This window comes from Pteropus medius, unplaced genomic scaffold, assembly GCF_902729225.1.
Source record: "Pteropus medius unplaced genomic scaffold, Ma_sr-lr_union100, whole genome shotgun sequence".
NCBI lineage: Eukaryota > Metazoa > Chordata > Mammalia > Chiroptera > Pteropodidae > Pteropus > Pteropus medius.
The window spans coordinates 25309425-25336749 of record NW_024344240.1 but is presented as its reverse complement, the minus strand read 5'-3'; the positions used below and the strand labels follow the sequence as shown (position 1 = coordinate 25336749).

At 47.0% G+C, this 27325-nt stretch overlaps 1 protein-coding gene across 5 annotated transcripts; it reads right to left on the bottom strand.

Moving 5' to 3' along the window:
- Positions 1 to 4654: 4654 nt before the first annotated feature.
- On the bottom strand, positions 4655 to 26960 carry IL17RA (interleukin 17 receptor A). Of its 5 annotated transcripts, none has more exons than XM_039869221.1 (13): positions 26666 to 26960; positions 17482 to 17506; positions 16607 to 16753; positions 15638 to 15750; positions 14263 to 14389; positions 12609 to 12656; positions 12351 to 12514; positions 11555 to 11638; positions 11101 to 11185; positions 10346 to 10357; positions 9988 to 10089; positions 8094 to 8135; positions 4655 to 7498 (listed from the first exon to the last, which is right to left on the bottom strand). In XM_039869221.1, the coding sequence occupies exons 1-13, from the start codon at positions 26816 to 26818 to the stop codon at positions 5991 to 5993; spliced, it is 2610 nt and encodes an 869-aa protein (XP_039725155.1). In that variant the 5' UTR covers positions 26819 to 26960; the 3' UTR covers positions 4655 to 5990. The 5 variants fall into 5 exon arrangements, with proteins under 5 accessions (XP_039725155.1, XP_039725154.1, XP_039725156.1 ...); XM_039869220.1 differs by having other exon boundaries at positions 10211 to 10357; positions 11110 to 11185; XM_039869222.1 differs by having other exon boundaries at positions 11110 to 11185; positions 26666 to 26959.
- Between the last annotated feature and the right edge of the window lie 365 nt (positions 26961 to 27325).

The following is a 27325-nucleotide window of genomic DNA, read 5'->3' as shown; positions in this document are numbered from 1 at the left end:
TTTCCTGTCCTGGTTTCCTTACTAAATTCTTAAATGTCACTGTAACATTTGTCACCACTTTTTAGGTTTGTGTTAACATTATGGGTTCACCTTGGCTATTTCCTTCTAAGCAGTCACATGTTGCTCAGGGGGGCAGTGTGGCTTTGGCTTTGATCTGGTGGGTGTCTAGTTAGGCGTTCTGCAGGCAGAGCTAACTCAGATGGGCTCTCAGCCTGAGAGTGATTGCCCTGGCCACCCAAAGCTTTCTCTCCTAATTCTTTCTAAGAATAACTTACCAAAGGGGGAAAGACTGAGAACTAATTTTTAAATGCCTTGCCCTCCTCTATTACTCTTGCCCCCTTTAGAAGCGTGAATTCTTACGTATGAATGAGAAGAACAGGCCATGGCTTTTTTTGTCTTGTTTTTTATTTTCGTTTTTTAAACATGAACGGGACTGTAAAGTCTAAGTTGGAACATTGGGTCTGCAAAAAAATAAAATTATATATATTTTTTCTTTAGCACAGAGACACCGGCACTATTCAAACCACTCTGTGTCATTGCCCCCACGATGCTTTTGGCCATTCTAAAGGCCACACAGTGGTCTGACCCAACAGGATGAGAGAGGCAAAGCTAGAGCATGGTCAGAGCCTGGTCACAGGCTTGCTCTGCCTCCTACTGGCTATGGCTTTGGGCACTCATAAAATAGGAACAATATTACCTACTTCACAAGGCTGTAGTAAGAGGTGACATATGTAAAAATGGTCTTTTCCCACAAGACGTTTATAATCATAATGAGGGGACAAAAGTTAACATAGGAAATTACAGGACAATCTTAAGGCATTAAGAAATGCCTTCATTTCTTCCTAAATCTAGATGTAAAATAAGATGATTAACTGACTAAGCATGTCCTAAATATTTATATGTTTCTTATAGTTAAGTAAGCCCTTACCGGTTTTGGTCCGCTGGAGCATATATGAAGGCACCTGGTGAAAGGCGAAGAGGTATAGGGGTGATCTAATCATGAATGGGCAGTGCTGGGACCATACTTGGGCCTTGCCTGAGGAGTTGAGTCTGACCCCACAGTTCTGACCCTAAGGAAGAGCACGGGAATATATTTGGTGCTTGACTGTGTCAGGCCCTTGATGCATATCAGCTCGTTTCATTCTCATGGCATCTCTATTTTCCTGAGGTCCAGAAAGATGGTGTAGCTTGCTGAAAGCCACACCATAATCAGGAAATGAATTCAGATTTCAACCCAGGATCTGCCTGCCTCCAAAATCTGTACCCTAGGCACTCTTCAGACTTTAGCTGTTAATTGGGTTTAACTTACCCTTCATTAAAGCTGTGCAGTTCTGGCTAAAAAGCAGGGGCTAGTTTTCATATTCTGTGTGAGTGGCAGGAAAGAGGCACTGAGCAAAAGTCAACTAGGTGCAGACAAAAGTAGGGCCAGCCAATTTTGCCTCACCTTTTCCTTCCTACTCCCTCTTGTCCTCTCAGGGCACTGTTGTATCTACTTCCTCTCTAATCAGAAAGGAAGGATCCAATAAACTAATTCATACTAAAGTGTTAACCTAAGGGGCTATTCCTCCTAGGAAAGGGAACTGGGTACCGAGGTTAGGGGAAGGCATATTGGACAAGACTTCTTGGCATCCTTTAAATTATGAGTGGGGACTCCATGTTCCTCTAACAGGCAAGGCTGGCTCGACAGGGCACCTGGCCTACCTTAACCAACCTAAATGGACAGGATGAGAGTGTGGACCCAGTGCCAAGATCTGGGAGAGGCAGCAGGGCATGGAAAGCTGGGGAGAGGCCGAAAGAAAGGAGATGGACCTGGAAGCCATTTAGGGGTGATATGGGAGGCACTGAGTGGGAAGTAGACAGTGGCAAGTGTCCCATCCTAGCAGAAGTCAACAGCGCACCCGAACTTCACAGCTTATACCCATAGGTTGGGGATAGTTGCTTTACTTTATATTTTTCTATAACATACAATCTATATTGTTTCCATTTTCCCACAATGAGCATATTCACTCAGCCAACACATTTATTGAGCTCCTAATATATGCCAAATATTGAATCATATATTACTTTTATAATATGAAAAAGCAAACACTCGAGGAAGAAAGCAGTAACAACAGGAAAGGAGGCTAGATAAACAGTGCTCTGGGTTCATAAACTGCTCTGGCCCAGAACCAGGTCAGAGCACTTCTCCTTGCTAAGAGGCAAAGGGACCTCAGGGAGCCTCTGGGCTCTTTAAACGGCAGCAGTGTAGGAGGGGAGGAAACACCTGGACCAAGTGACGGCTACCATGTGTCTAGTGCTTCCTGGGAGCGGGACAGCACCTAAGTGCTTCACGTGTATATTTCATCGACTCCTCACAAGACCTCTGTGAAACAGAATTCCTGCTGCACCCATTTTAGAGACAAGCAACTGGAAGCCTAAGAGAGATAACTTGACTTAAGTCACTCGGCTGGCAAGAAGTGGAGCCCGGGGGCCCAGACTTGTGTTAACTGTCGCCAGCCTCTTTTTAAGGAAACTCTCCAACACACCCGACTTGAGGCCCAGGGCTGGGGCTGGAACACCAGCTCTGCATTTTACTCTGAGTTCAAGCATACATGGGCCCCTACTGTCTTGCAGAGCCTGGGGCAGACCGTGTCTTGTGGCCCTTCACTGGCAAGTCTTCTCAGGAGGTACTGGAACAGAACAGGGCTGGCTCTCCCCTTGTTTAAGAAGAACATCAATTGCAGAGCCTAAAGGCCACAGAATGAAAATCGCCCATTGCACTGTAAGTACAGCTTCTCCCATGTGCCCTATTTAATATTCAAAGATCAGCGAAAAAAAGTAAAATCCATCATATTCTGGCATCTAGAGATCCCAGCTCAAACTACTGAATAAATGTTTAAATGACTGAACAAAGCCCCTCAAAACCTAAACACTACTGAGGACCTTCCTGCAGAAAAGAGAAACTGGTTTAAAATCAAAGTTGTAAACAGTTCTGTTATCAAGTAATGTCTAGATCACCTGCCATTTAATCATGCCCCAGCACCCCCACGCACTTTTTTCCCCGACTAGGATCAAGATAGCAGATAGGCAAAACTCGTGGAAATCCACCCAGGAGTTGGAGGCTTGCACTGGCCACTAGTCACAGGCTACTACTCTGGGTGTTTTGGTCACGCATTGACTCTGGGTCCTTCTGCCCACGTTGAGCCACCTCTGCTGCACTCTATTCAGGAGCAGGGCCAGAGAAGTGGGAAAGCCACAGCTTGGAGGACATCTGTTCTTCGAGGGGCTCTTCTGGGCAAAGCAGGATTTTATTAGCCACGGTTCAGAATAATAAAGACCTGGCTCGCTTTATACATGCTCCTGAAACTCTTGGCATTTGGCTGATGGCAGACACTCCCTCAGGCTGACAATTTCCAGCACTTATGGTGACCAGTGTGAGACTGGGGGCCCTAACGAAGGGGAAGTGACGTGGGACCAACAAAGGAATGGTATTAAAGAGAGAGCCGAGAAGACCTGGGGAACTTTACAATTCTGTTTATATATGACATGTCCACACAACAGATAAATCCATAGATGGAAAGGTTGGTGGTTGCCTGGGGACAGAGAAGTTAGAGGGCTTGGTGATGATGATTAAGGAGTGCTGGGTTTCTTTTCGGGGAAAGAAAATGTTCTAAAATAGATTATGTTGACGATTGCTAAACTCTGAACTCCTAAAAGCCATTGAACTGCACAGGGTCAACTGCGAATTGTAGGTATGTGAATTATAGCTCAATAAAGCTGTTAGGAAAAAAGCAGCAGCTTCGGAGATAAAAGGGTCATAGCGGACAATGCCAATTGAAGACATTTGGCCTCAAAGACCAGCAAAGCTAGAATTCAAGGTTTGTGGGGAATGCAATTTAAATGCAAGTGTGCTTCTGGGCACCAGAACTGCGCTGGTTTAGGCCGCTCTGCTGCCAGGTAGGGAGCCCTGGCTCCTGCAAGGTAGAGTCCACCATGCTATTCCACACTCTGGACATTTAATATGCGCTTATTGGAAGCTGGGTAAATGTCATCGAGAGCTGAGTAGGCATTTATCTGGACACAATGATGCTCACCTCCAGAGTTACTGAAGATGGACTCCGAGAGGCTGATGACTGGGAGGCTTCAGTTCCTTTTCTGTCTTAGTCTGTGCAGGCTGCTATATAATACCTGACTGAGCAGTTTATATACAGCAGACGTTTATTTCTCAGTTCTGGAGGCTGGGAAGTCCAAGATTAGTGTGCAGGCAGATTCAGTTTGGTGGGAGCCTGCTTCCTGGTTCACAGATGACTATCTTGCTATGTCCTCACATGGCAGGAGAGTGGAGGGAACTCTCTGGGGTCTCTTTTATAAGAGCGCTAATCCCATTCATGAAGCTCCACCCTCATGACCTAATCACCTTCCAAAGGCTCTACCTCTAATGGCACCATCTTGGGGAGTAGGTGTCAACCTAAAAGTTTTGAGGAAACACAGACATGCCATCCATAGCACTCCCTCACCTGGTCTCTTGATGCTGTTGGCATGGGTCTGGACTACACACCATCTGGGACTTAGGCCTTGATGGTCCTGCTGCTACTTGGCAAAATCACACAAGAACTCTACAACTAGGAACTTCTTGACCTATGATAACATATGACTTACAATAACTACCAGGAAATTCTTACACAGTTAACAAATTTATTCATTCTTTTATTGACAATCCTTTTCATGCTCAAGTATGCATGTGTGCATGCACACACACATGTACATCTGTGATATCTGGTTTCCCATCACATTTCAGAATCCTCTCCTCCTTGCTGAAACTTGGGGCAATAGTTAATGACTCAAGTATAGGTGAAGAATCCTCAGCTCCAAGGACAGATGGTATCCCAGCATGCTCTTCCAGGAACAACTTTGAATACTGGGACTTAGCATCTCTTCTCAAATGCTGTTTTTGAACCTCAGACCTTTAAGTACAGAGTGGCGTACCTTCCTCTTCCCTTCCTCACTGCCACCTGTCTTCCCACCCGGCTATGGGCCCTCCATATCTCATACTCAATTCACTTTGCCATTGGACCCCAGCATGGAGCTGAGGGCTCCCAGCTTCCAGTGCTTCCCAGCCGGCAGCCCCGGAAGCATCCTTAGCCATAGCTCTCCCACCGACTGCCTGCCAAAATGTGAACTTGGGGTTTCAGACTTATCTCCCTGCTGGATGCTATTTAGTTTCACATCATAGATGTCTACTCTGTCTCTTCCCAAAATAATCTGAGGTGGCTTCCAGGTATGTGTGGCTCTCAGCCTCCTCCTCTGCAGGGCATTCAATTTGTCCCAGGCCTTCAGGCTGATGTCCCAACTCCCAGCCTGGGCTCTGGTTACCGCTCCATCACATCTCTCATACCTCCCTCCTTCCTCTCCAGGTTCAACTTGCAGTTTGCTGATGGGCCCAGGTCCCACTCACCTCCCAGCCCTTATCCCATATGCTGCTCCCTTTCCCAGGACTGGTGCCTTCTCCAACCACAATCTCTTGGCCCAGGAAACTAGTTTCTCCTTCGGCTCATACAACACCTGTCCAGGAATTTCTCCCTGGGCCAGGTGTACCTTCTGTGTTTCATAGCCTTGGGTAGGCCTCTGGTCAGCCTTGACATTGTGCGTGACTGTCCTTCTCTTTGCTAATCTGTCATTCTCACTAGATGTTAAGCTCCTTGGTGGCCAGGGCCAATGCCAGGTGTAAAATCAATGTTGAATGAATGAATGGATGAACGAATGAATGAATGATGGAAACTCAAAGACACAGCCACTAGCTCCTGGGAATGGGCTGTAGATTTTTGTGGGGATGGAAGATGACTGGAAGGTCACAGAAAGAAAAATTAAAGGGGATGCCCAGGCATCAGAATCAAGATGTCTACATTTTAAAGGTATCATTTCGCACATGAATATATACTCATTTACAGACACACGTGTATACCCATGCATACACACACCCTCTTCTCACAACGCTCTGGGTCTGGGAGGACCTACATGACCGGCCTCTCTGGCTCCATGCTGTCCCAGCCAGAGTTCTTCTGAAGCTCTTGGAAAAAAAGTTGTCGCTGGAGGCTTCTCAGGCTCTCCAGGGCCTCAGGGGAGAGTGGCTCAGACAACTTTCCCAGGTCCTGCTTTTCTTCTTCTTCCTCCATTTCCGTAAGTCCATCGGGGGGCTGTGGGGAGCTTCTGGAGATATAACCCTGGTCGGACTGCACCGACTGCCGCTGCTCCTCCTCGTAGGGCGAGCATGGGTCTTTGAGGGCCACCACAGGTCTCTTCCATCCCTCCTGGGCCTGGCAGCTGAGACTCTGCTGGAAGAGTGAGAGCATCAAGCCTTCGAGCTGCTCCCTTACGTCCTCTGGGAGGTGGTCGGGTGATGCCACTGGAGTGCTGCAGAGAGGTGAGTCCTCTGAGTCCACGGGGAGGAAGAGGACACTATTCCGCCCAGGGCCACGGCCCTCGAGCAGTGGGCAGGCCTCACCTCCATCCACGACAGCCAACCGGCTGGCTGGGCTGCTCCCCCCATCATGAGGGACGGGTTCCAATGCCTGAGTGGGAGGGACTGACTCCACTGGGAGCACAGCGGTTTGGAGGATCGGGGCTGCCAGCTGCTCTTGGGGCTGAAGCTGAGCTTGCAGCCTTGCCACGCCCCCTCCTTCCTCAGCGAGGAGCAGATCTACCACCAGGTGGCCCTCTGGGACAGGCTCCCGCAACAGGGGCGTCTGCTTCACCATCCCTCTTCCTGGTGGCAGCAGTGGCTCTTCCAATATCTCTTCATCCAGGGACTCGAGGTCCTGGTCATCTGCCGAGCAGAGGTTCTCGCGCTCAAACCAATTAGGGCACTGAGTCTGCCACTCCCGGAATCTCTCCACAGCTTCCTTGAGCTGCCAGCCGCTGGGGCTCTGCAAGTAGTTCTCCCCCGTGAGCTCCCCAACGCGGTGCATCCGGCCAGGTTCAAACATCTCCAGGTCCTGGATCCGGAAGTAAACCTCCTCAAATTTGTACATGAGTGGGTACCTGGAAGTGATATTGAAGAGGTCGGGGATATCGCTTTCACTGCTGATGTCACTGAAGTAGCAGACGATGTAGGTGCCAAAGCAGGCTGGCTTCTTGAAGTCTGGGAGGATCATGTTCATGGCTGCTGTGAAAAGGTCCCCAGCGGGTTTCCTGTGGTCACATCGAAGCTGGATGGCAGGCTCCTCCCAGCCGAGGATGGCCTGCCACTTGGCTTGGGTGCCTCGGGAACACAGGATGATGATCTTGGAGTTGCTCTCTACCATTTCCTGCTTCTGGCGTCCCACCCAGGTCATGACGCCCACCTCTGAGATGACCTGCTCCTCCAGCAGGTCAAGGGCCACTTCGGTGCCACAAACGGTGAGCAAGAACTGGGCGAACTTTAGGACCACTTCCACGTAGAGGGGGTGGTCAGCAGAGTAGACGATCCAGACCTTCCTGGGCTTTAGGGGAGGGGGCATCAGGCCAGCAGTGGGCAGGACATCTGGGGGAAACAAGAGAAGCCAAGCCCGTAAGTTCAGGTGTGTGTCTGCGCTGACCTTCATTTCACACCTCAGGCTGAGCGGAGGGACCAGGCAGAGCTTGGCTCCCTAGCCTAAGAAATGTAACTGAGGCCTTGGACAAGCCGAATGTTGCTGTTTCACCTGTTTTGGCTGCTTGGAAAAAAATCACAGTCTGGTATGTTCTGGGAAAAAGAATCTAATCTCTCTGTCTTATATTTCTAGCTGGCCTTTAGCCTATACTTTAATTATTTTAATTAAAAAGAAACAAAGGCACAAAGGCCTGCCTATAGAACAGAGATGTCTATTATAGGGAGGACGTGTTTTCACAAAATATGGTACCTGGTCACTTTTTCCTTGTCCAAGTGATTTAAAAAAACATTACCCTGGCTTTGCCATTTGAGGTGTCCTCTGTGTGGGGATATAGAAGGCGGGCCCTCTAAAAGTGACGTCTCCTGAAGGGAATCAGGAGGTAAACTGCAGTAGGCACCCCATCCATGTTCTCAGGAGAACCCTCTATCACGCCCACGAACACAAACACACACCAAACCCAGCCCACCCATGCCATGACATACTGACCTGTGTCTCTAGTGTCATTGCCATATTTTTCATGACGAGACCCTGAAAAGAAACAGAAAACATTGAAGCGGCTCTTTTGGAAGAGAAATAGAAACCAGCTCACAGGGGCGTCTGAGGGGAGGGCTGCCCCACCCGACAAAGGGCAACTGATAAGGGACGGCAGCCTGAGGCAGCGGTTATTAGATGCTTGTGGGCCTTCGCAGGTGGACCGTGCTGTGTGGAATTGCTCAGATGCGAATCCTGGTTGGCCATGATGAAGTGTGAGATCTGGGAAAGTTATTAACATTTCAGAAACTCAGTTTTTTCCCCCATAAAACGGGTCTGTAGTGGGGGATTAAACGAGACTGAATGTGAAGTGCCTGGCACATCGCACGCACTGAGCTGGAGTCACAAGTATCCTGTGGCACTGACCCAGCCAGAACCTCCAAACTGGGGGCTCCCCTCTGGTCCCTCATTCCAGTTCTGGTCCCCCCTCCCCAGTTTGGCCACCCCCAAGGAGATCCACACTTGAGGAAAAGCCCTTCCCCAGAGGTGTCCTTGCAGGAGGCATAAATCTTACAACACGTCTCCAGAAGCAGCCTCTACTGGGTGTGCTTACATTTCCTCCTGCTATTTCTGAGGTGAAAAAGGGAAACCAACACACTTGAGCAGCTGCTCCCCTTAAGATGCAATGAAGGAAACTCCTCGGTGACACAGCCGGGAGGAAAAGAAGCCATGGGTGGCCAAGGAAGACACTTAGAGCCTTCATTCAAATCCCACCCTTTGGGCTTTTCTCCGGAACTCTCAAAAGTCAGCTAAATGACGAGTGAGGTTTCTTTCCTGTCCCTTCCTTCATCCTGTGGTGGGGGCACTTTAGGAAAGTTCTGAAGGGCAACAGCAAAATGAAACAAGAAGCCTCCCTGACATCTACAGAGAGCTTGAAAGTTTATGAAGCACTCACAGAGACCTTAACTCATTTGACCCTCCCTATAATCCTGATGAGCCTTCTATGTGTGGAAATGGCTCCCTGGATCGCTGAAGGAGCCCAGGGTCCTGGAGGGGCAGGAAAAGCCGCACGCCCCTAACCTGAGGACTCATATTCTCTCCTGCTTAGCGGGAGGGCTACTGTGGAGATGGCAAACTCATAGTTATTAACTCGCTAATGAGCACCTTCCTTGCTGTATCCTTTAATCCTCACAGCCCTGAGAGGAAGGCATTGTGACCCCATTTGCCAGAAAAGACAGTCAAATCTATGGTTTGTTAGCAACTTGCCTGACTGCAAATCAGTAAGGCAGAGCTGGGGTGCACAGCCCTGTGCTCTGGGTCCCCAGAGACTTCTCTACCACATCATGCTGTCCCTTGTCATGCTACTCTCCCTGACCTCAGGGGTACAAGTCTGGGGGCTGCAGGATGGGGTCGCTCAGGTTGTCCCGCCTGCCTGGCTGATCATGTCTGATGCAGGGAAACACCACCCTTGCTCTTTCCAACCTGCTAATTTTCATAAAGTTAATTTTAATATCAACGAATGTAATTGTGGCTAACGTATATTACGCAAATATCATGTGCCAGGCTCTATGCTAAGAATTCATAAGCATTATCTTATGTAATCTTTACGATTATTTTATGATGTGGGTATCATTATAATTTATTTCCATTTTACAAAAGAAGAACCCGAGGCTCAGAGAATTAAGTAATTTGCCCAGGTATAAGTGGTGGAGCTGGTATTTGAGCTCAGAGTAGCCTTACTGCAGGCTCTGAGTTCTTAACAAGAGACAAAGTCTGTACTAAATTTGAGATTGAAAGGTGCCTTCTGAGCACAGCCTTCCAGAGACTGGAGTGGGACGGGGGACACAGGAAGAGAGAGAGGAGCAGAGGGGAAAACTCCAGGACCCACCCCACAGAGCCTGCTCCTTACCAGATAGCCTCCAGGTCATGCAGAGGATCAGCAGGATGACAGAGCCAACCAGAAGGACAGAGATGATCGTGATGAACCCGTACACCCACAGGGGTATGGAGTCTGTGGTGAGCAGAACAGCATGAGTGATGTGGCCAGGAGGCCTGCTATGCCAGCCCTGAGGTCCCCCAGCCTAGGCTGGCCTCTCCGGCCTGTACCATGACATGCTGGTGATCTCACCCACCCCTGAGTGAGTCTCTTGGTTCAGCTTTGTGTGCCCGGCCTACACAAGGCCCAGTCAAGGACTTCTCATGTGGCCCCTGAGGAATGTCCCCACGGGACTCCTGCAGCCCACTATGGGAAGGAGTGTTGGGCTTACCTGCAATCAAGTCTGCAATGAGAACAAAGAAAAACAGTATTTTTAATTATTACCAGTAATCACAAAACCGTCACTGACATCCGCTGAGGGCCTGCTAACGGCCCTGGCCCTGCACAGAGCTCCTTAGATATAGGTTAAACTTGCTGAAACCATCTATGAAACACCTGAGTTGCTGGTCTACTAAGCGATGTCTCCCACCTCCACGCAAACCTGGGAGGCCCGGATTTGCGTTCTGGCCAGTGCAACATCTGCTGCTTTCTGCTCAGCTCTGACTGCAGTCACATGTTAGGCTGCAGATGGCTTCTGAACAGGCTCTGCCACTTCCTTGGTATGTGATCTTGGACAAGTTACATAACAGCTCTGTGCCTCAGTTTCTTTATCTCTGAACCTGGGGGAGGGAGTCTCCACTTCTTAGTACTATGATTTACAACTTGTGAGGATTATAAACGATGACATGTTAAAGCACTTCATTCTGTCCAGGGTATGTAACTAACTCTATGACAATAACAATTCCCATTTTTCTGGTCACAGCATTTGCGGATCAGAAAGATTAAGTACTTTGTCCAAGGCTACATGAAAGGCAATCAGGAGTTTGACTCAGGAGAGTGTCTCCCTAAAGCACACACCGCGGGCCTGTATAACTCCAAGTTAAACTCTGCCCCCACCCTTAGGACCAAGTCAGGGTTCAGGTCATGCTGTTGACCTTTATCCACTCTTATCCCGAATATGCCCCAGGACAGGCATTTGCTTCCTATCTGAAGTACCTGGAAGTTTTGGACAGGGGACCATCACGGAATGTCTGTGGCAGTCATTCAGACAGCTGCTGAAGAAGGGCTGGATCTGTGAGAGCAGAGAAGAGCAGGGAAGAAAGGGACCCCGAGATACTGGTGGACATAGAGCCCCCACTGCTGCTTTCCTGCCAGCAGAGTAACAGACCTGGCTGGCTGCTCCAGGATCTCCACGTGGCTGTTAGGCAGACCACCCATCATTGAGAGGGGGTCGAAGGAGCCTTGCCCCGGTGCGGCGGCCGGGAGAGCAGGGCTGGAGAAGGCAGAGACGGTGCCTTACCAGGCAGGGAGTCCCAACTGCTGTTGGGTCCTTGGAGAGAGTGCCGGTACACCAGCCACCCTCCTTCCATCCCTTGCCCATCTAGCAGAAATGCCCACCTGTGCATGCTCTCTCACACCTGGTTACACAACACTCACCCACCTGTACTCGATGGTGGCAGCACCACTTAAAGTTCGGTAGGGTGAGCGTGACGTTGGACCGCTGGTGGAAATCCTCTTGTGTGGGCTGAAGAGAGAGGAGAGGATGGGTGAAGCTAGCTGGACAGGAGGTGGCCGCGGTGTTGCAGGAAGCTGATGACAACCTTCCCCACCCCTGTCAGTGTGCCCGCAGGAAGGCCACCAGGAGAAGCACCTTTCAGGTTTCTGCCCTAGGAAGACTAGCATACCAGGTGTGTTGTTAACTCATAAACACAGCTAGTGACTGGTATTTCCCTCTTTGCTTTGGCTGCGGGGGATCACCAGGACAAATCTGTGCTTACACCCAGCAGTGTGGCACACATTTTCTGTGCTCATTACACCCGGGCTTCATTTTACCACCTCATCTTTATTTTCCCTCTGTCTTCATTTCCACATTTAAAAAAATCTTCTAATCTTTTTGAAATAAGTGAAGTTAACAAAGCAGAACAAAAGGAGAACAGGGAGAATGTGGTGGAGGGAAGGACAAAAAGGAAGGGGGTGGTGGGCAGGGCAGGGACCAACTATATTCTATGAACTACAGACTGTAAGAACAAAAGGAAACCTCAACCACAGAATCAACTCTGTATTAACGACATACCAAGAGGAAGGAAAAAAGAGCAAAGCAGTAGCCCTGGATCGGAACTTACTAAGCACAGCACTGAGTGTTGGGCTTCTGGCAACATAGCTGTTAGGATCAGAAGGAGAGGCTGAAGGCCTGGCTCTGAGCTCTGTTTGAGGGGCTAAGAGTGGCAGAAAGTTACCATGGGTATATCCATAACGTGCTTGAAACATGTCTGGTTCTCTGTGCGTGGGAAACTCTCCAGCAGGATCTGGTAATGGGCAGATTCATTCCACAGGGTGAAGTTGACCCGTAGCTGGTGGGCTTCCGGAGTGTCCACGGTGATGTTAGGCTGCCACAGGCTGCCTGCCCAGGGTATAGACACAGGCTGGGAGTGAGGAGAGGGCGTGTGTGTGCAACCAGGTAAAGTGCCCCTGGTGAGGCTGCCAGCCGCAGTTACCTGAGCTCACACATGGCGTGGTTATCCTCATCTCGGGGTTCTCGCAGTCTGCAGACCCAGAAAAGAAATGAAACCATTAAGCCTCTGCCTTAGAAAGTTTGCTGTTCCAGACTGCTGACACCAGGGATAACAACCTTTTCTTTTTGGGGAGCCTGTTCAAGGATGGCTCCTTCAAAGCAAGCCCCAGGACTGGATCATGGCCACTGGTCACAGGTCCCACAGCATTGGGGTGGACCTGGTTGTGTCACCCTACTCTCTTAGGGAACCCTCTAGATTCAAGTGTATTTCTCCTGAGTTTGCTTTGTGTGACCAAAGAACCTTGGTCCACTCCAGTTCCTTCTCTCCCTACTGCAGCTTCTTTTCCAGGATTGCCTCTGCCTTTCTATAATGAGAGAACTTTGTTCTCTGCTCCTCCGTGGAGTGTGCCATCATCGGTAGTTTGATTCAGCAGGTCTGGGGTGGGTTCTGAGAATCTCTTTTTCTAACAAGTTCCCAGGTAACTTGATGAGGCTGCTGGTGTGGCGACTACCTCAAGGACTACTCCCCCACATATACCTTCTTGATCCCCTTCCCCAATTTCCTTGACTATAACGTTTTTATATTGGTTTAAGAAGCCTTGTGACAGATATGAATTGCCATAAGTGACAAGGACTAAGGCAGTCTACTTTAGGGACAGGGGAGGGGTCTGGGGAGATTCACTCATTCAACAAATGCTCATGGAGCTTTCAATATGTGTCGGGTACTGTTTAGGCACTGGAGATTCAGTGGTGAATAAGATAGAGTCCCTGTTGTCCAGGGATTACATTCTAGTAGAAGAGATGAATAAAAACAAACAGCATAATGTCACAAATATAACAATATAATATCAGGAAGTGATGAGTAAGATGAAGAAAAATAAAGTAGTGGAAGCGGATAGTGTGTGTGTGTGTGGGGGGCAGAGGATGTATGGCAAGAGATAAAGAAGGTCATCATCATCTTTAACAAGCATTTCCCGATTACCTACTATAGGAAAGGAAATTTGTGAGGCTCTAGTGATTGCACAAATAGGTATAAGACCCAGACTCTGTCCTCAAGGGGACTGATGTTCCAAATGCAGCTGGCTTCAAACAATGAGAACAGAGAAAGAGAAGGTGCACACACATTGAATGCTGTTTTAAAAGGTAAACCTGGCAGTATTCATAGGCAGGATGGCTTAGTAGGGAAGAGGAAATGGTGTCATACATAGGATGGTGTTAAGATAAATGCAGGTAGGATGTGGGATAAAAGTGAAGAACAAGGTGATGGAAGTTGGGACGAGGCTGGGAGCAGGGGTTATAACTCTTCCAAGAGTGGCTTGTCTTCCTCATACTTTCTGGGCAGGAAGTGTGCTTCTCTGGACAGAGGGAGAGACTCTGGTTCCCATAAAACTCCTGGGGCTTTGGGCCAATATCCACCATTTGTGCCAACAGAGAACAGGCTCTGCCTTCAGGGAGTAGAGGCTGCAGCCACACACCAGAGAGCTCCCTATCCTTGGCATCTGTTTGTTCTGTGGGTACCACATGCTGACAACGGTAGCCACTGTCCAGCTGAGCAGGGATGCTGATGTCTGGGCCACCTGCTGCTTTCTTTTACAGAGCCACGTGGTGAAGGGAAGGGCTTGGTAGGGCACTCTTACCAGGCACGAGGAAGTTCATGGACTGGTGGTTTGGGTCTCCATCAGGGATGGTCTTGGGCAGGTGGTGAACGGTCACCTCATATTTCTGGCCAGGTTCTACCACAAAGTGACTGAAGGTAAAATGCCACTGTAGAGAAGGGAGGAAGGGGAGGCTGGCACACTTCTCACTCAGCTATACCCAAAGAAGCCCACCCTACTCGGCCCTAAAAGATCAGTCAAAATAAGAAGAAACCACCACTACAACAAGATCCAAAATCAGAGGCTTCTGTATCTTTGCTCTTTTGTTTCCTTTGATCTTTCCTGCCTATTTAGAAAAACCCATATCTGGCCTCATGAGTATAGGGTTGTATGCAAGAGAATCTGGGGGAAGGCACAAAAGTCCTCCTCCCCTATCAGCCCTCTCAAAGTGCAGAATGATGGTGTAAGGGAGCCGAGCCAGAGGACTTGGGGTTATTGGAGAGCTGGCACACAACAGGCAGCTAAAAACTACTTGTTAAATGACTCTTCCTCCTTAAATGGGAAAGCCAGGGATCTCTTGAGAATGTTCTGGAGCACAAAAGTGCAGAGGGTTGTCTGGAGAGAGATCCCCAGCCACCCTGGGCTGGCATGTTCCTTTGTTGCAGAGATGACAGAAAGTGTGGGGAGATGTTTTCTGAATGGTGCAGTAGACAGATATGGACTCCAACTCCTATTCTAATTACTCTGCTCATTTACTTTGAGCAGGGTGGAGTCCTTGGCTTCTAAATATCTAGGCACTTGGTCATCACCATCCACCTAGCAGTCAAGTTTGGAGGCCCTAATTAAACATGGGAGAATGGAATCTGCCTTTGCTGCCTGTGTTTGTGGGAGATCTGCAAATGGCCACTTTTTGCAGATTTAAAGTAGCAGTTTTCGAACTGGAGCTTACATCAGAATCACCAGGGGGCTTGTTAAGAGATTGCTGGGCTCATCCCAGAGCTTTTGATTCAGCAGGTCTGGGGTGGGGCCCTAGAATCTGCATTTCTAACAAGTTCCCAGGTGATAGGGACCACACTTTGAGAACCATTGCTTTAAACAAAGTAAATCAGAATGAACAATTTACCATCTGGTTATGAGCAACAAAAGGAGCTGAAATTGCTGCAGAACTCATTTGGTTGTACCCCATCCACTGCGGTTCTCTAGTCTAGGCAAAGCTGCTCCTTTCTGGAGGCAGGGCCCAGATTAATCTCAGGCACAAACAAAGATGACAGGAAGCAGGGCTGGGGAAGTCCTCTCCCCATTCAACTTTCTTTATAATGACTAGCTAGAGAAGTTGGAAGGAAAGGCAGTACCCATCTAAGAAGTTTTCAAAAACATGTTCTGCTCCTCATGATCATCATAGAAGCTGGATTCTTACCCGCTTGTGGTGACTCTGCAGTCTGGAGAGAAACTCAAACTTGACACACAAACGCTCATTGGTGTTCAGCTGGAGGACAGATAACTCTGCACCCTCCAGGTAGAGGATGCTGGCTGAAGGTGAGACGGTGGAGAGGAGACACAGATGCAGATCAATGAGACAAACTGCTGGGTGTGTCACCTCCCTGTTGGTTATGCTTGCTCACTCTTAAACATCTGTCTGTCTTACCCAACCCTCCATTTCCTGTTCCTCTCAGCTTACTCTTGGAACTAAGTTAGCCTCCTACCCTGTAGACAGTTACGTCCCAGCTGGACAAGGACAAGTGACAACTTATACTGGGCTAGAAGCAAAGGCTATGCAAATTTGTGGCTAGAGCATGGGCAACAAAGCATGGCTGTCTAACTCTGCCATTCCCACCATCCTTGAAGAGGTTGCAATAGCAGTAGGAGTTGGGGACCTACAAAGAGAACCCTCCGATCCCCTCCCCCAGGCCCTGATCACAAACCGGGGCTGGTTCTTATTATCCCCGATCTTCTCAATTCTGTAGTATAACCCCCTATCTCTAAAAGATTTGGAAGATGTTGTTTTAAGAAACGACAGCCCTAAATGAAGGGAAAAAGCAAGCTGGCAAATGTGTTACCATCTTTCCAGTAAATATTCGATATTGCAGTCACAGAATTAACCATTTGACTTTTTTTCCCCTTGGGTGATAAAAGATTTTAGGCTGAAAGAAGGCTTTTCACGAAAGATGGCAGAATGAGAACATATCATGGGCTAACATCTAAAACACTGAAGAAGTATTCACTGCATGAAATGGTGGATCCTCTCAGCACTGAATTTGGGCCCTCATGTCTGAGCACAGCTCTGGGAACCCAGTTCTGAATCTGATGGGAGAGCCAGAGGCTCTAGTTTATGGGTTCACTTGGAGGTGGGTAGAATCCCACAGGGCCCAATGACATGCCCGCTCACCATCTGTCTGCAGTGTCCATTTGATTTGAACCACAGGGACGTGGTCTCCATGCTGGGTGTGGGCAAAGTGCAGCTGCACCTGGACATCTTTTGGGGATGAAGGAGTCAGGTTTCGAGGGTGGATCCAGCTGTCATCCAAGCAGTTACCTGGTAGCCAGGATAGAAGCAAAAATCAGAGATTTTCATGTTCTGTAAGAAACTGAAGAAACTGCAAGAAACTAAAGCATGCAAGCAAGATGCCCGGCAGTGAATCCAGAGAGCTGGATCTTAAACAGTCAGAGGCCTGTGATCTTAGGCAGAATTCTCCCCTTCCCTGTCCTACCCCATCTTTTCTCATGCTTGTCTGGGGTCACTGCAAAGCTCTGAAGTCTAAAAGCCATTTCAGGAGAGAAGACAAAGCACACAACTTGGTTTTGAGATGAAGCAATGGTTGGAAATGGGGGCAGAGGAAGGATGGGGTAGAATTGCTTTACTTTTATACGTCAGAGTCCCCAGTTAGCACAGAAACTTGAAATATGTGCCTCCTTCTTGAATTAAAACACAAAACGAAATCAACGCCACAGATATCTCTCACTTTACAGAGACAAGCTCTGGCAAATCAAGTTGGATTACAGACCCACTGGGGAAGCACCCAAGAGGATACTCTTAAAAATTCAAAGGACAGTTCTGCTTCGACTTCCTGACCTTTGCACAATGAACAGTCTTGATAGGAAGCACAGGTGTGCACACGCAAGGCTTTCAAGGACAACTCTGAAGGTTGCTGAAGGTTGTAGCCTTCGCTTTAAACCAGGAGAAGAATGGCAGCTCTTCTCTCAGGGATCAGCACGAGGTTGGCACTTTATTAACAAAGCGACAAGAACAAAAAAATGACTTACTATTCTTGACTATGCAGTTTAGTCCCTGTAGGAAAAAAGAAGGAAGTAATTACAGCTGTGAAAGAACTTTAATTCACAAGCCAGGTTCTGGACTTTCCTTTGGCTCGTTCTCAAGAATGAAACACACACAGCTATCCCTTCTCACTTTTGGGGGCCAGTCTCGGGGAGGGGAGCTATATCCTCCCCACACTTTTCTCATCCTGCCCAACTGAGGAGAAATAGGATAAAAAGTGGGTATAACGGATGGCAAAACGGAACTGGTGTTTTCTGAGTAACCATTATGAGTGGGGAACCTTCTGACTTTAAAAGACGCTGACAGGCTTCTGCTAGGGTGCGCTGGTGAAAAGTCCTCTAAATCTTTTGAGGCTTCCAATCTTCGTCTGAAAACAGTGCTGCCAGAGGTGGGAATAAAAGCTCCACTCCCTGTTACAGAAATGTCACTAAGTCCCTACAAACTCCTTGGGGTAGATGTGCCAGATGCTGTTCTGGGTGATTTACACATATTGTCTCAAGAATCCTCATAATACACTTAGGATTAAATGTCCTTACCTTCATTTCATAGACGAGGAAACTGAACCACAAATGTTATATTAAATTGCCTCCCACTTTAGCAATATGTGTTAACTCTAACCCAGAGGAGATCTGGAGGGCCGAATTTAGAAGACCCAGTTACAAACATTTTTAGGGAAATGTAATCACCGGGCTTAAGTCTGGCCAGCTGCTCCTACTTTGGAAAACATGCACACACTCCTGGAATCAAGTTGCCTCAAGACACCTAACACTGCCAAGCCTTGATTTCTTCAATTACAAAATCAGAATAAACACAATATCAACTTTACAGTGTTGTTTAGGATTAAATGATATAAACAGAAATAAAAATCTTGGGACAGGGTGTGGGCTCATAGTGATGGTGGTGTGTGTGTGTGTTACAGACTTCTAATAAGTCTATTACAAAAATTTCAAACAATGGGAATGTATTCATGTACTAGTTATACAATTAAGGGAAAGAAATAATAAATGCTCCCACTGTTAAACAGGAAGCTTACTAGAAGCCTACGAGAATTATTATGAGGAATTTTGTTGCCTGCTAAATGAGACAATATTTGTCCAGTGTCTGGCACATAATGGCTGCTTTTTAATTATTGGCTCCTTTTCTTTGGAGCCTGGCGTATAACAAGTGCTCAATAAATGGAAGCTATTATTATACAGGATGACCTCCACACAGACATGGCAGTGGAGCAAGGGTGAACTTAGGCTCAGGTGTTTCCAGTTATCTCAACCCATAAAGCAAACCAAACTCATAAGTGGGCGGGCAGAAGTCTGATGTTGAAGCAGACCAGAAATGTGACTTTAAGGGCAACAGAGAGGTTTGGTATATGCGTGTAAGCAGGGCTCTGGGGAGGAGGGAGGCAGGGCTAAAGAATGGGAGGAAGACCATAGTTTGCTCAGAAAGCAGATGAAGGGATATCTTCCTCAAGCATGCTCCTGAAGTGATTCTAAGCTTGTCATTTCATCCATAGCCTACCCTTCTGGGGTCCAGACTTTCTGTATCCTGTTCAGGTCCTTAGGATTAATTCTCACCTACTGGTCCCAGGGCCATCACAGCCCTGAGAGACATTCCTCACATGTTCAGCAAGTTGCCTCTGCTCTCTAACAAGTGTCACTCTGTTTCTTGAATGGTGAGATTAACTTCCTTGAATGTTTTATTTCTCCTCCCACTTGAGACTCTTAGAACTGGGGCATAGAGGACAAGAATCTGGTTCTTTCACCTTGAGATGGTGAACTCTTCTAGAAAAGGCAAACAGATACCCACTTTGATGACTCCCTACCATCCACTGGTAGCTACTAAAACCCACGGCAAGATGGATGCACATAATGAAAGGCTCTAGTCTTCATGTAGACTGAGGAAGTGGAAGGGTTTGAAAACGCATTCGGTTAGTTGATTAACAACGATGCCAGTGGGTTTCCTCCTCCAATCCTGTGATTGATAGAAATAGCTTGGTATTTAGTATTGTTTTTTGTCTTAGTTTCTGATAGTCATTGTTGTACATAAATATTCTCCTTTTACTATTTTGCTTGTAGTTTTTATTATTAAAAACAGTTCCTGAACCTTACCAAATACCTCTTCAGCATTTATTAACATAACTTTGTAGATTTTCTCCTTTATTAATGTAATGAATTATGTTGATTTGCTGATAATGGGCCAACTTTGCACTCCTGAAATAAATCCTACTTGATTATGGCGCATTATTCTTTTGCTAATCTACTGAATTTGCTAATTTTTATGCAGACTTGTTTGCATTTATATTCATAACTGAGATTGGTGTGTAGTTTTCTTTTTTTGTACACGACTTATCTAGTTTTAGAATTAAGCTTTGCTAGCTTTGAAAAATAGCTTTCTCTTTTTCTGTGGTATTGAATGCCCATTAATAGGGCATGGCTGAATAAAGTGAGATCTAATTTAAATTTCAGTGTCCACCAAAACCAAAATGGTTGAAAAGACTGCTATCTACTATGGAATATTATGCAAATATTAAAGAGAATTAGTTACGTAGATATCTATTGACCTGGAGTAATGGCCGAAATGTGTTAATGAACAAGAGAAACAAGTTGCAAAGAACTTTTTATCATATGATTCAATTTTCTATGGAAATAAGTGATGAAAAAATCTTCCCTGTATATTTATATATGCTTGAATTACATATCTATATATGTAATTGTATGAGCATATAAAAACACATGGAAAGATATATATCAGAATGTTAACACACTGGTTACTGGGGGTGAAAGGATGGAAGAGATGGAGAGAGGGAAGATAAGGGGGAAAGGATATAAACGAAACAGAAAAATATGCATACAAGTGAAATAAAGAAAAAAAAATTCCATTAGAAGTCATGGAATGTTGACCACATATGCATATTATCTTCTCCCCCTTCCCTAACCACATGAAAGTTATAGGAAAGAGAAAATTTTTATATCTACTCAAAGATAAAGAAGAAACATCAGTAGACAATATGAACAAATTTTTTAAAGATGAAGTGGAAGGAAGAGTGGGCAACTGGCTCAGCCTGAGGAGAGGAACTTCAATTTGAGCACTGAGAAAGGAGATGCTGACAAGAAAGGGGCTATAGGCTCATTAGCATCCTTTCATGAATCAGGTCTCAAAGACAGTAGGCCCTTGGGAAGTAGTAAAGCAAAGGGGTACGGGGTGGGGTCATGGGCAAGTCTACAGATGGGATTTGGGGAACCTTAGCTTCTGTGTCCCTGCTCTGATCTCAGAATGCTGGCAGCCAAGCCTAGAGAAAAGATCTGTCCAGATTTGGACATCTGAGAGTCAACTAATAGGCCATGTTCACCACAAGCCTGATCTCTATGTCAACACAATGATTGATAAGCTGTATCTACACGAAGCATTCAATCAGCTCTTTAGAGCTCATTCACGAAATATTCTCAGACAGCCAGATATTTGAGAGAGGTTTTCTGTATAAAAAATAGATCAAAAACAAATAAAAAAAATGTTCTTGGAGGAAATAAAACAATGCTGGGAAAAGAATAAAACTAAAACAAACAAAATTATAATAGTTTCAAAGAGATGAGAGGACACTCTGACAAGGACAGGATACTGAGGAAAAAATGAGCAAGCAGAGACTAAAAATGGACCTTGAAAATAAAAATTTCATTGAAGGGCTGGATTATAAAACTCAGGAAATTTCTCTGAATGTAGAACAAATACAAACAAAAATAGGAGAGAAAAAATGTGAGAATATTAGAGAATTCAGGAAGTACAAGGTATGATTAACTGAATTTCTGAAGAAGATTACAGAGAAAACAGAGGGGAAGAAATTATTTTAAAAGATTCTAGAACTAAAGGATACATATTTCCAAATTTAAAGTTCCACTGAATAGCCAACAAATGAAAAAAAGACCCATACCAAGGCCTAACATCATGAAACTTTTGGAAAACCAGGAATAAAAAGAAGATCCTAAGTTTCCAGATAGAAAAAAAAAAAAAAAAAAAATAGGTCCCATACAAATAGATAAGAATCAGAATAGTGATGGCACTCGTACTATTTGCTAGAAGGCAACAAAGCAAAGCCTTCAAAATTCTGAGAAATTACCTTTAACCTAAGATTTTTATACCTAGCCAAATCCAAATCCTTAAAAAAGTGTGAGGGTAAAATAAAGGCATTTTTTTCAGACATATAATGACTTGAAAAAGAGATCTAATACACACACACACACATTCCCTCATACCTTCATACCTTTTCCTAGGACACTGCAGGAGGATATGCTCCAGCAAAATGAGGGAGTTAACCTCTGAGAAGGAAGGCACAGGATCCAGGACATGGGAGTTGTAAACAAGACAGTATATCTAATATGACAGTTGTGCCACAGGCTAGAGAGTGATCAGTCCAGATTGGAGCTGAGAACAAAGGGCTCCAGGAGAGAGTTCTCTAGGGGAAGGGGGGATGAAATTGATGGAATATCCGATATTTGGGGGGGGCGGAACAACTAATCTGACAGAAAAAACTAAAACTAGTTACATGGAAAATTATGGAAGTAAAGAATTAAAGCAATTATCATCTTCAAGGGGAAAAGAAATTATACCAAAAAAGAAATATAATCAAAAGTACGCATACTTGCCTCATCAGTTAAAATTATTTGCTTGTTATCATATAAACATTGACTATTGATTTAACTAAAAGTTGTTATATAACTGCATTGGGAAGACTGGGAGGAGAAGCAGTGGGAGAAGGGTAATATAAGACATTTAGACTTTCATCTATTATAAGTCAATAGATAATATCTAAAACTGACAAATCAAGAATAACAGTACATTTAGAAAGCCAGAGACAAATGCCAGAATAGCTGAAAGAAATATAAGTGATTATCTTTGGGGAACAAGTTTAGAGAGTGGTGAGGGGTGGGACAGGGACCCACTCTTTTTTGTTTTAAATATCTTAGTACTATTTTTAAAGGATTACCATATATTACCTTGATATAAATTAATAAAAGGTAGAATTTTATCTATAATGTTACTCCAAACAAATGAAAGGACTGACAAGTGAGATAAACAAATGAAAATATTAATTTGTTTAGGGGAAGGAATAGTCGACTTTTTTCCTTTATAATTTAATTTTTATATAGAATTTATGTTAACGTAATGTTTTTAATAACGTAAAATATGCATTCGGGGTTTTTGGACACTACTAAGACAGATCTTGTTTTATTCCCCTCCAACCAATCATCCCTAATTTCTCTACTTCAAATGTTCATTTTTTAAAAATAGTAGGATCAGAATATTTGAGCTACCTACTTGTGAATGGCATTATGTTAGGCTCCCTACAGAAATCCAAGAGGGAGAATGTTTGCAATAATGAAGATGACAATGGCAGCAGCTAATATTTATTGAACTCTTCTTTTGTGCCAGGAATCATGCCAAGCATTTTATACACATATCCCACTTAATCTTTATAATAGTCCTCTGAGTAAGTATGATTATCTCATTTTACTTATGAGAAAACTGAGGCACAGGCAGGTCAGCTAAGTTGCCCAAGGTCCCATAGAGCCTACACTCAGGCCCATGCAGCTTTGTTTCAGAACCCATCCATGCTTCTACTCACTGCTGTACTGCCTCTCTAAATTAAAAAGAAAAAAAAGAGAATACTTACAACAGGTGGGCCAATATTCTTTATCCATAGTGGTGAAAATTAAAAGGAAGAAATAAAAGACTGTATTTACTCTGTGCATTCAATGGCCACTACCAAGTGCTAGGTAAAGAGAAGTAAGTTCTGAAGTCCAAGGCAGAGCCCTGCTTTGATTCTCAGCTCAGCACTCACTTGTGGTATGACATTGGGCCAGTCACCTAGACTCTCTAACACAGGTGGATCATGGCAGCCTGGCAGGTTGCTGTGAGCACTGAATGAAATTATACATACTAACCCTTGGCACGATGCCTGCACAAAGCTGTTAGTAAATGTTAGTGCCCTTGCACTTTCCAATGTCAAAGCCCACGTGGTCTGGCACTTTCACACATCTAGAATTTTATTTGCTCTCCCCATAATCCTGTTAGGTGAGGATCATCTCTTTTTATAAACAAAGACACCGGCTCAAAGCAGTAGAGTGACTGACCAGGGCTGCAGAGTGGGTGCCAGGAGAACCCCGGTCTTCTTACTCAGCCAGGTGTCCCCTCTCCTGCACCGCATCACTCTGGTTTCTATTTGATGCTACAGTCTCTAGATGGAAGGCTAGCCTGCCAGGAGCAATAAGAAGTCAGGTATGATGGCTAAGGAACCTGTTAACTTTGCTGGTCCCATAGCCTCAATGACCTCAGCCCTGATTGCCCAAATGCCTGTATATACCATCCAAGACTGCACGGAATACAACTTTTTACACTCTGGAAGAATGGCATGGCTGAAAACAGCTTCTGGCAACCAAAAGATAAGGGTTAAAGGAAACACTTGTTTTACCACAAGTCAAAACCACGAGTGCTCAGGGCCAAAAAAAAAAAAGAATTTCTAATGTCATATACATCCTGTCTGAAAAATTGTGTTAACACTCACACTGACCAACTCTCGGTCACTGTCTTTCTTTGTGGGCCTTCCTCTGGGTTGGCAGTCAAGGGAAATCTTATTAAAGCCCAGGCAAGGGAGGCCCACATAAAGACTGTCCAGGGAACTGCAATTACTTATGGTTTCTCCAGTATTGATTCCTGTGGGGAACTCAAAGTCATCCAGGTTTTGAAGTATTAAACCCAGGCAGCCAGAAAGAGGGCTATGCCTGCTTTCAGTTTATTATTGCCTTTCAAGCAGAGCTAACCATTCATTCATCATTCACTTATTTCTGTGTTCTTTTATTCCACAAATATTTATCAAGCCTCTACATTTTGTGTTTGCAGCATTGGACTAGTAACAGAATAGGCACGCAGAAGGCTCTTCTCTGTCTTACGAGAGGTACTGAGAGCTAAATCTAACTGGACTTTGGACAGACAGTTATAGTCTGGAAAGTGGTATGGGACTTTGGACAGACAGTTATAGTCTGGAAAGTGGTATGGGCCCACTTTAAGATGGCTCACCAGCCCTCTGAGGAAACCCAGGCACAGGAAGCCTAAAATGCCCAAGATTGCAGAGACTGTAAGTGGTGAGATCAGGATACAAACCCAGGTCTTCTGAAGTCAAGTTTGTGGTTTTCCCTCTTCTCACTCACTATATGGGGTTGCATCCACTAAAACATCAGTGGAGGGAGAGAAATCTGAAGGGTGTGGTTTCTTTTTAAAGAGACTAGTTAATGAAGCAGGGAAGCTGTTTGTCATGGAGATGAGTTGTCTGTGAGTAAGGTTTTAAGCAGAAGCAGTGGGAAGAAGAGCAAGCTTGGAGATCGCAGATAAATCTGGCCAATAAGCATCTCTCCTCAGCCCTCTCTGGAATCATGCTGTGGCCCTGCTCCAGACTTCCAGAAGTTTCCCACTGAGCAATTAAAGTCAAATGCTTTTAGCCCAGCACTCACTCCTTTCCACAGGGGAGTCGCTACCTCCCCCTTTAGCTTCTTCTCTCACTTTCCAGCCACACACCTTATCCTGCCCACTCTAGGGTTGTGGCTCAGCGCCTCTTTTTGCCAGGTAGAATGCTCAACAACTCTTTGAAGCTTCTACCACCCACCAGGGCTGCCTAAATGTCTTCTCTGCCACAAAGAACGCCCCAGCTGGAAGTAATTTTTTCCCCGTGTAATTCTGCATATTCACTGGTTGTACAAAGTGCACTTCTTTCAGGTAAACCTTGCACCACGGTTACCACCTTCAAGCCTTTTCCTTCCTGGAGGATTTAAGTCCCTTAGACATTAGGGTTTCTTTATAATTTCAGTTCCCAGCAACAGTACCTTGTATTTTGCAAGCACCTGGCAAGTGGCAATCAAAATGTGAACTCGCAATCCTGCACAGTAGAACAGTTCAATACCAAGTCTGCGGGAAGGATCTGCTGAGCATATATCCCCTCCTTTGCCCAATAGTGGGAATCAGAAGGACATTTCTCAACTCATTAGCATTAATTTTTTTCCTCTGCTAAGTAGGCATTCCCCCTCCACCCTCTTTTGGTAAATTCTCTACAAAATTAGATAAGGAGAAATATCTCTAGGGTTGTTTCACATCCTCTGATTCAGAAACTGAGCATTATTGCTCAGGATAAGTAGTGACGGTGGCAGGAAGGCTGCTGAGGAAACTAGAGATAAAGTGGAAGAGGGGAGTGCTTAGAGGAGAGAAGTTGTGGAGGCGGGCACAGTAATTTGCTGTTTCTTTTTTTCCCCTTTAAGATGGTCTTCCACAACAGGGCCACTACCCGGAGGGTGGGTGTGTCACTTCCTGTGCGCACAGCGCGGGTATTGACAGACGGCAAACCCGCCGAGTTGTGAAAGTAGTGGTGGTGGAGGGCGCTGGCGCCGAGTTGGCCCGAGTCCTCTAGCTGCCACCAGCCACCCTCCGCACAACTGCCCCTGGAAGGTTACAGGCCACGTCTCACCGGAGGCTCCGCCCCTGGGCCCCGCAGGCCACCCCGGCTCGTGCGCACCGTTCTACGGCCGCAGGGTTCTCCCTTCCCCTGGGGACTGGGCTGAGACCCGCTGGGGACACCACCCTTTAATTTCGCTGCTGCAGGCTTGTCGGGCTCCTCTAGAGGGGAAGCCTGGATGTCGGAAGAGCCTCCCGGGCTCCGGCCGGGGCCACCCGGGCACTGTAGGGGGTCTGAAGGGCGCACAGCAGGGGCAGGGGAGCCCGGCGACCCGGAAGGCCCCTTCCGCACCCTCTTTCTAACCAGCTCCGCCCCGCCTCTCGCACCAGGCTCCGCGCCTCCATCCCCGTTCCCAAACCCTGGGGCCCGGCGGAGGTGTCTCTCCCGCGTCCCTCCCAGAACGCCGGACAGGCTGTGCAACACGCGCCGCGCGAACTCTTATCCCCGCAGAATCTCTCTCCTTCCGGGGCCGCACCGCAACTCCCACCGCTCCGCTTGTCCTCCCCGGTGCGCCCGGTGCGCTCGCTCCTTGTGCTCAAGCCGCGGACTCCCTCTGAACCCCAGCACTGACTTCCTGCCCGCCCTGCGCGGGCCCAGTGCTCCGGCCGCCTGGTCGCCCCTCCGCACCGGCCCCGCCGCATCCTGGCGGCTCCCGCGCCATCCTGGCGGACGCGGCGGAATCTCACCTGCTGGGAGCAGACGGGTGCCGGGTGGTCCAAGAGCCGCGGGGAAGCGCGACCCGGGGCCGGTCCGCTCAGGAGCAGGAGCAGCAGGAGGAGCAGCAGCAGCCCCAGCGGGAGCCGGGGGAGGACGGGCGGTGGGTGGCGCGGAGACCCCATGCCCCCCCAGCACTGTGGCGGAGCGCACGGCCTGGGGCTGGGGGCACAACGACCGAAATCCCGGGCCTTCCCTCGGCTCAGCAGTCTTGAGTCGGCCGGCTTCGCCCGCTTCCGGCCTCCACTCGGGCGGAGGGGCGGGCCGCGTCGAGGGGAGGGCTCCCGGCTGGGCGCACCCCTCCGCCCGCCCTCCCCGGGCCACGCGGCCCAGGTGCGCACCCTCCCCGCGCTCCTCCTCGCGGCCCCGCCCGCACCGCCCACTGCGCGCTGATGGTCAGCTCGGCCCTCTCCAGCCCACTCCACGTGTCGTCCCGCTCTTACCCGCACTCCAGAAGAAGGTTTGGTTTTCGTCTTTTTCTCCTTTGCTGTTTCCCCGCGTCCGACTTCTCTGCGTTGACATTAGGCCCCAACTCGAGTCTCAAAGAAAGTCCGTCTTCTGAGTCCCTGTCCCTCTTTACTCCCACCCCGCTTTAAACTGTTTCTCTTTTTTGCTCTGCTTTCTTTGGCTTT

Bases quoted from the DNA above. Each gene is read 5' to 3' on its own strand.
- IL17RA (XM_039869220.1), bottom strand. From the start codon at position 26,818: ATGGGGTCTCCGCGCCACCCACCGCCCGTCCTCCCCCGGCTCCCGCTG. The intron at 16,754-17,481 runs GTAAGTCATTTT...CCTGGCTACCAG, and splicing joins AAACTGCATAGTCAAGAATA to GTAACTGCTTGGATGACAGC. The intron at 10,090-10,210 runs GTGGGTGAGATC...TGCTCACCACAG, and splicing joins ACCAAGAGACTCACTCAGGG to ACTCCATACCCCTGTGGGTG.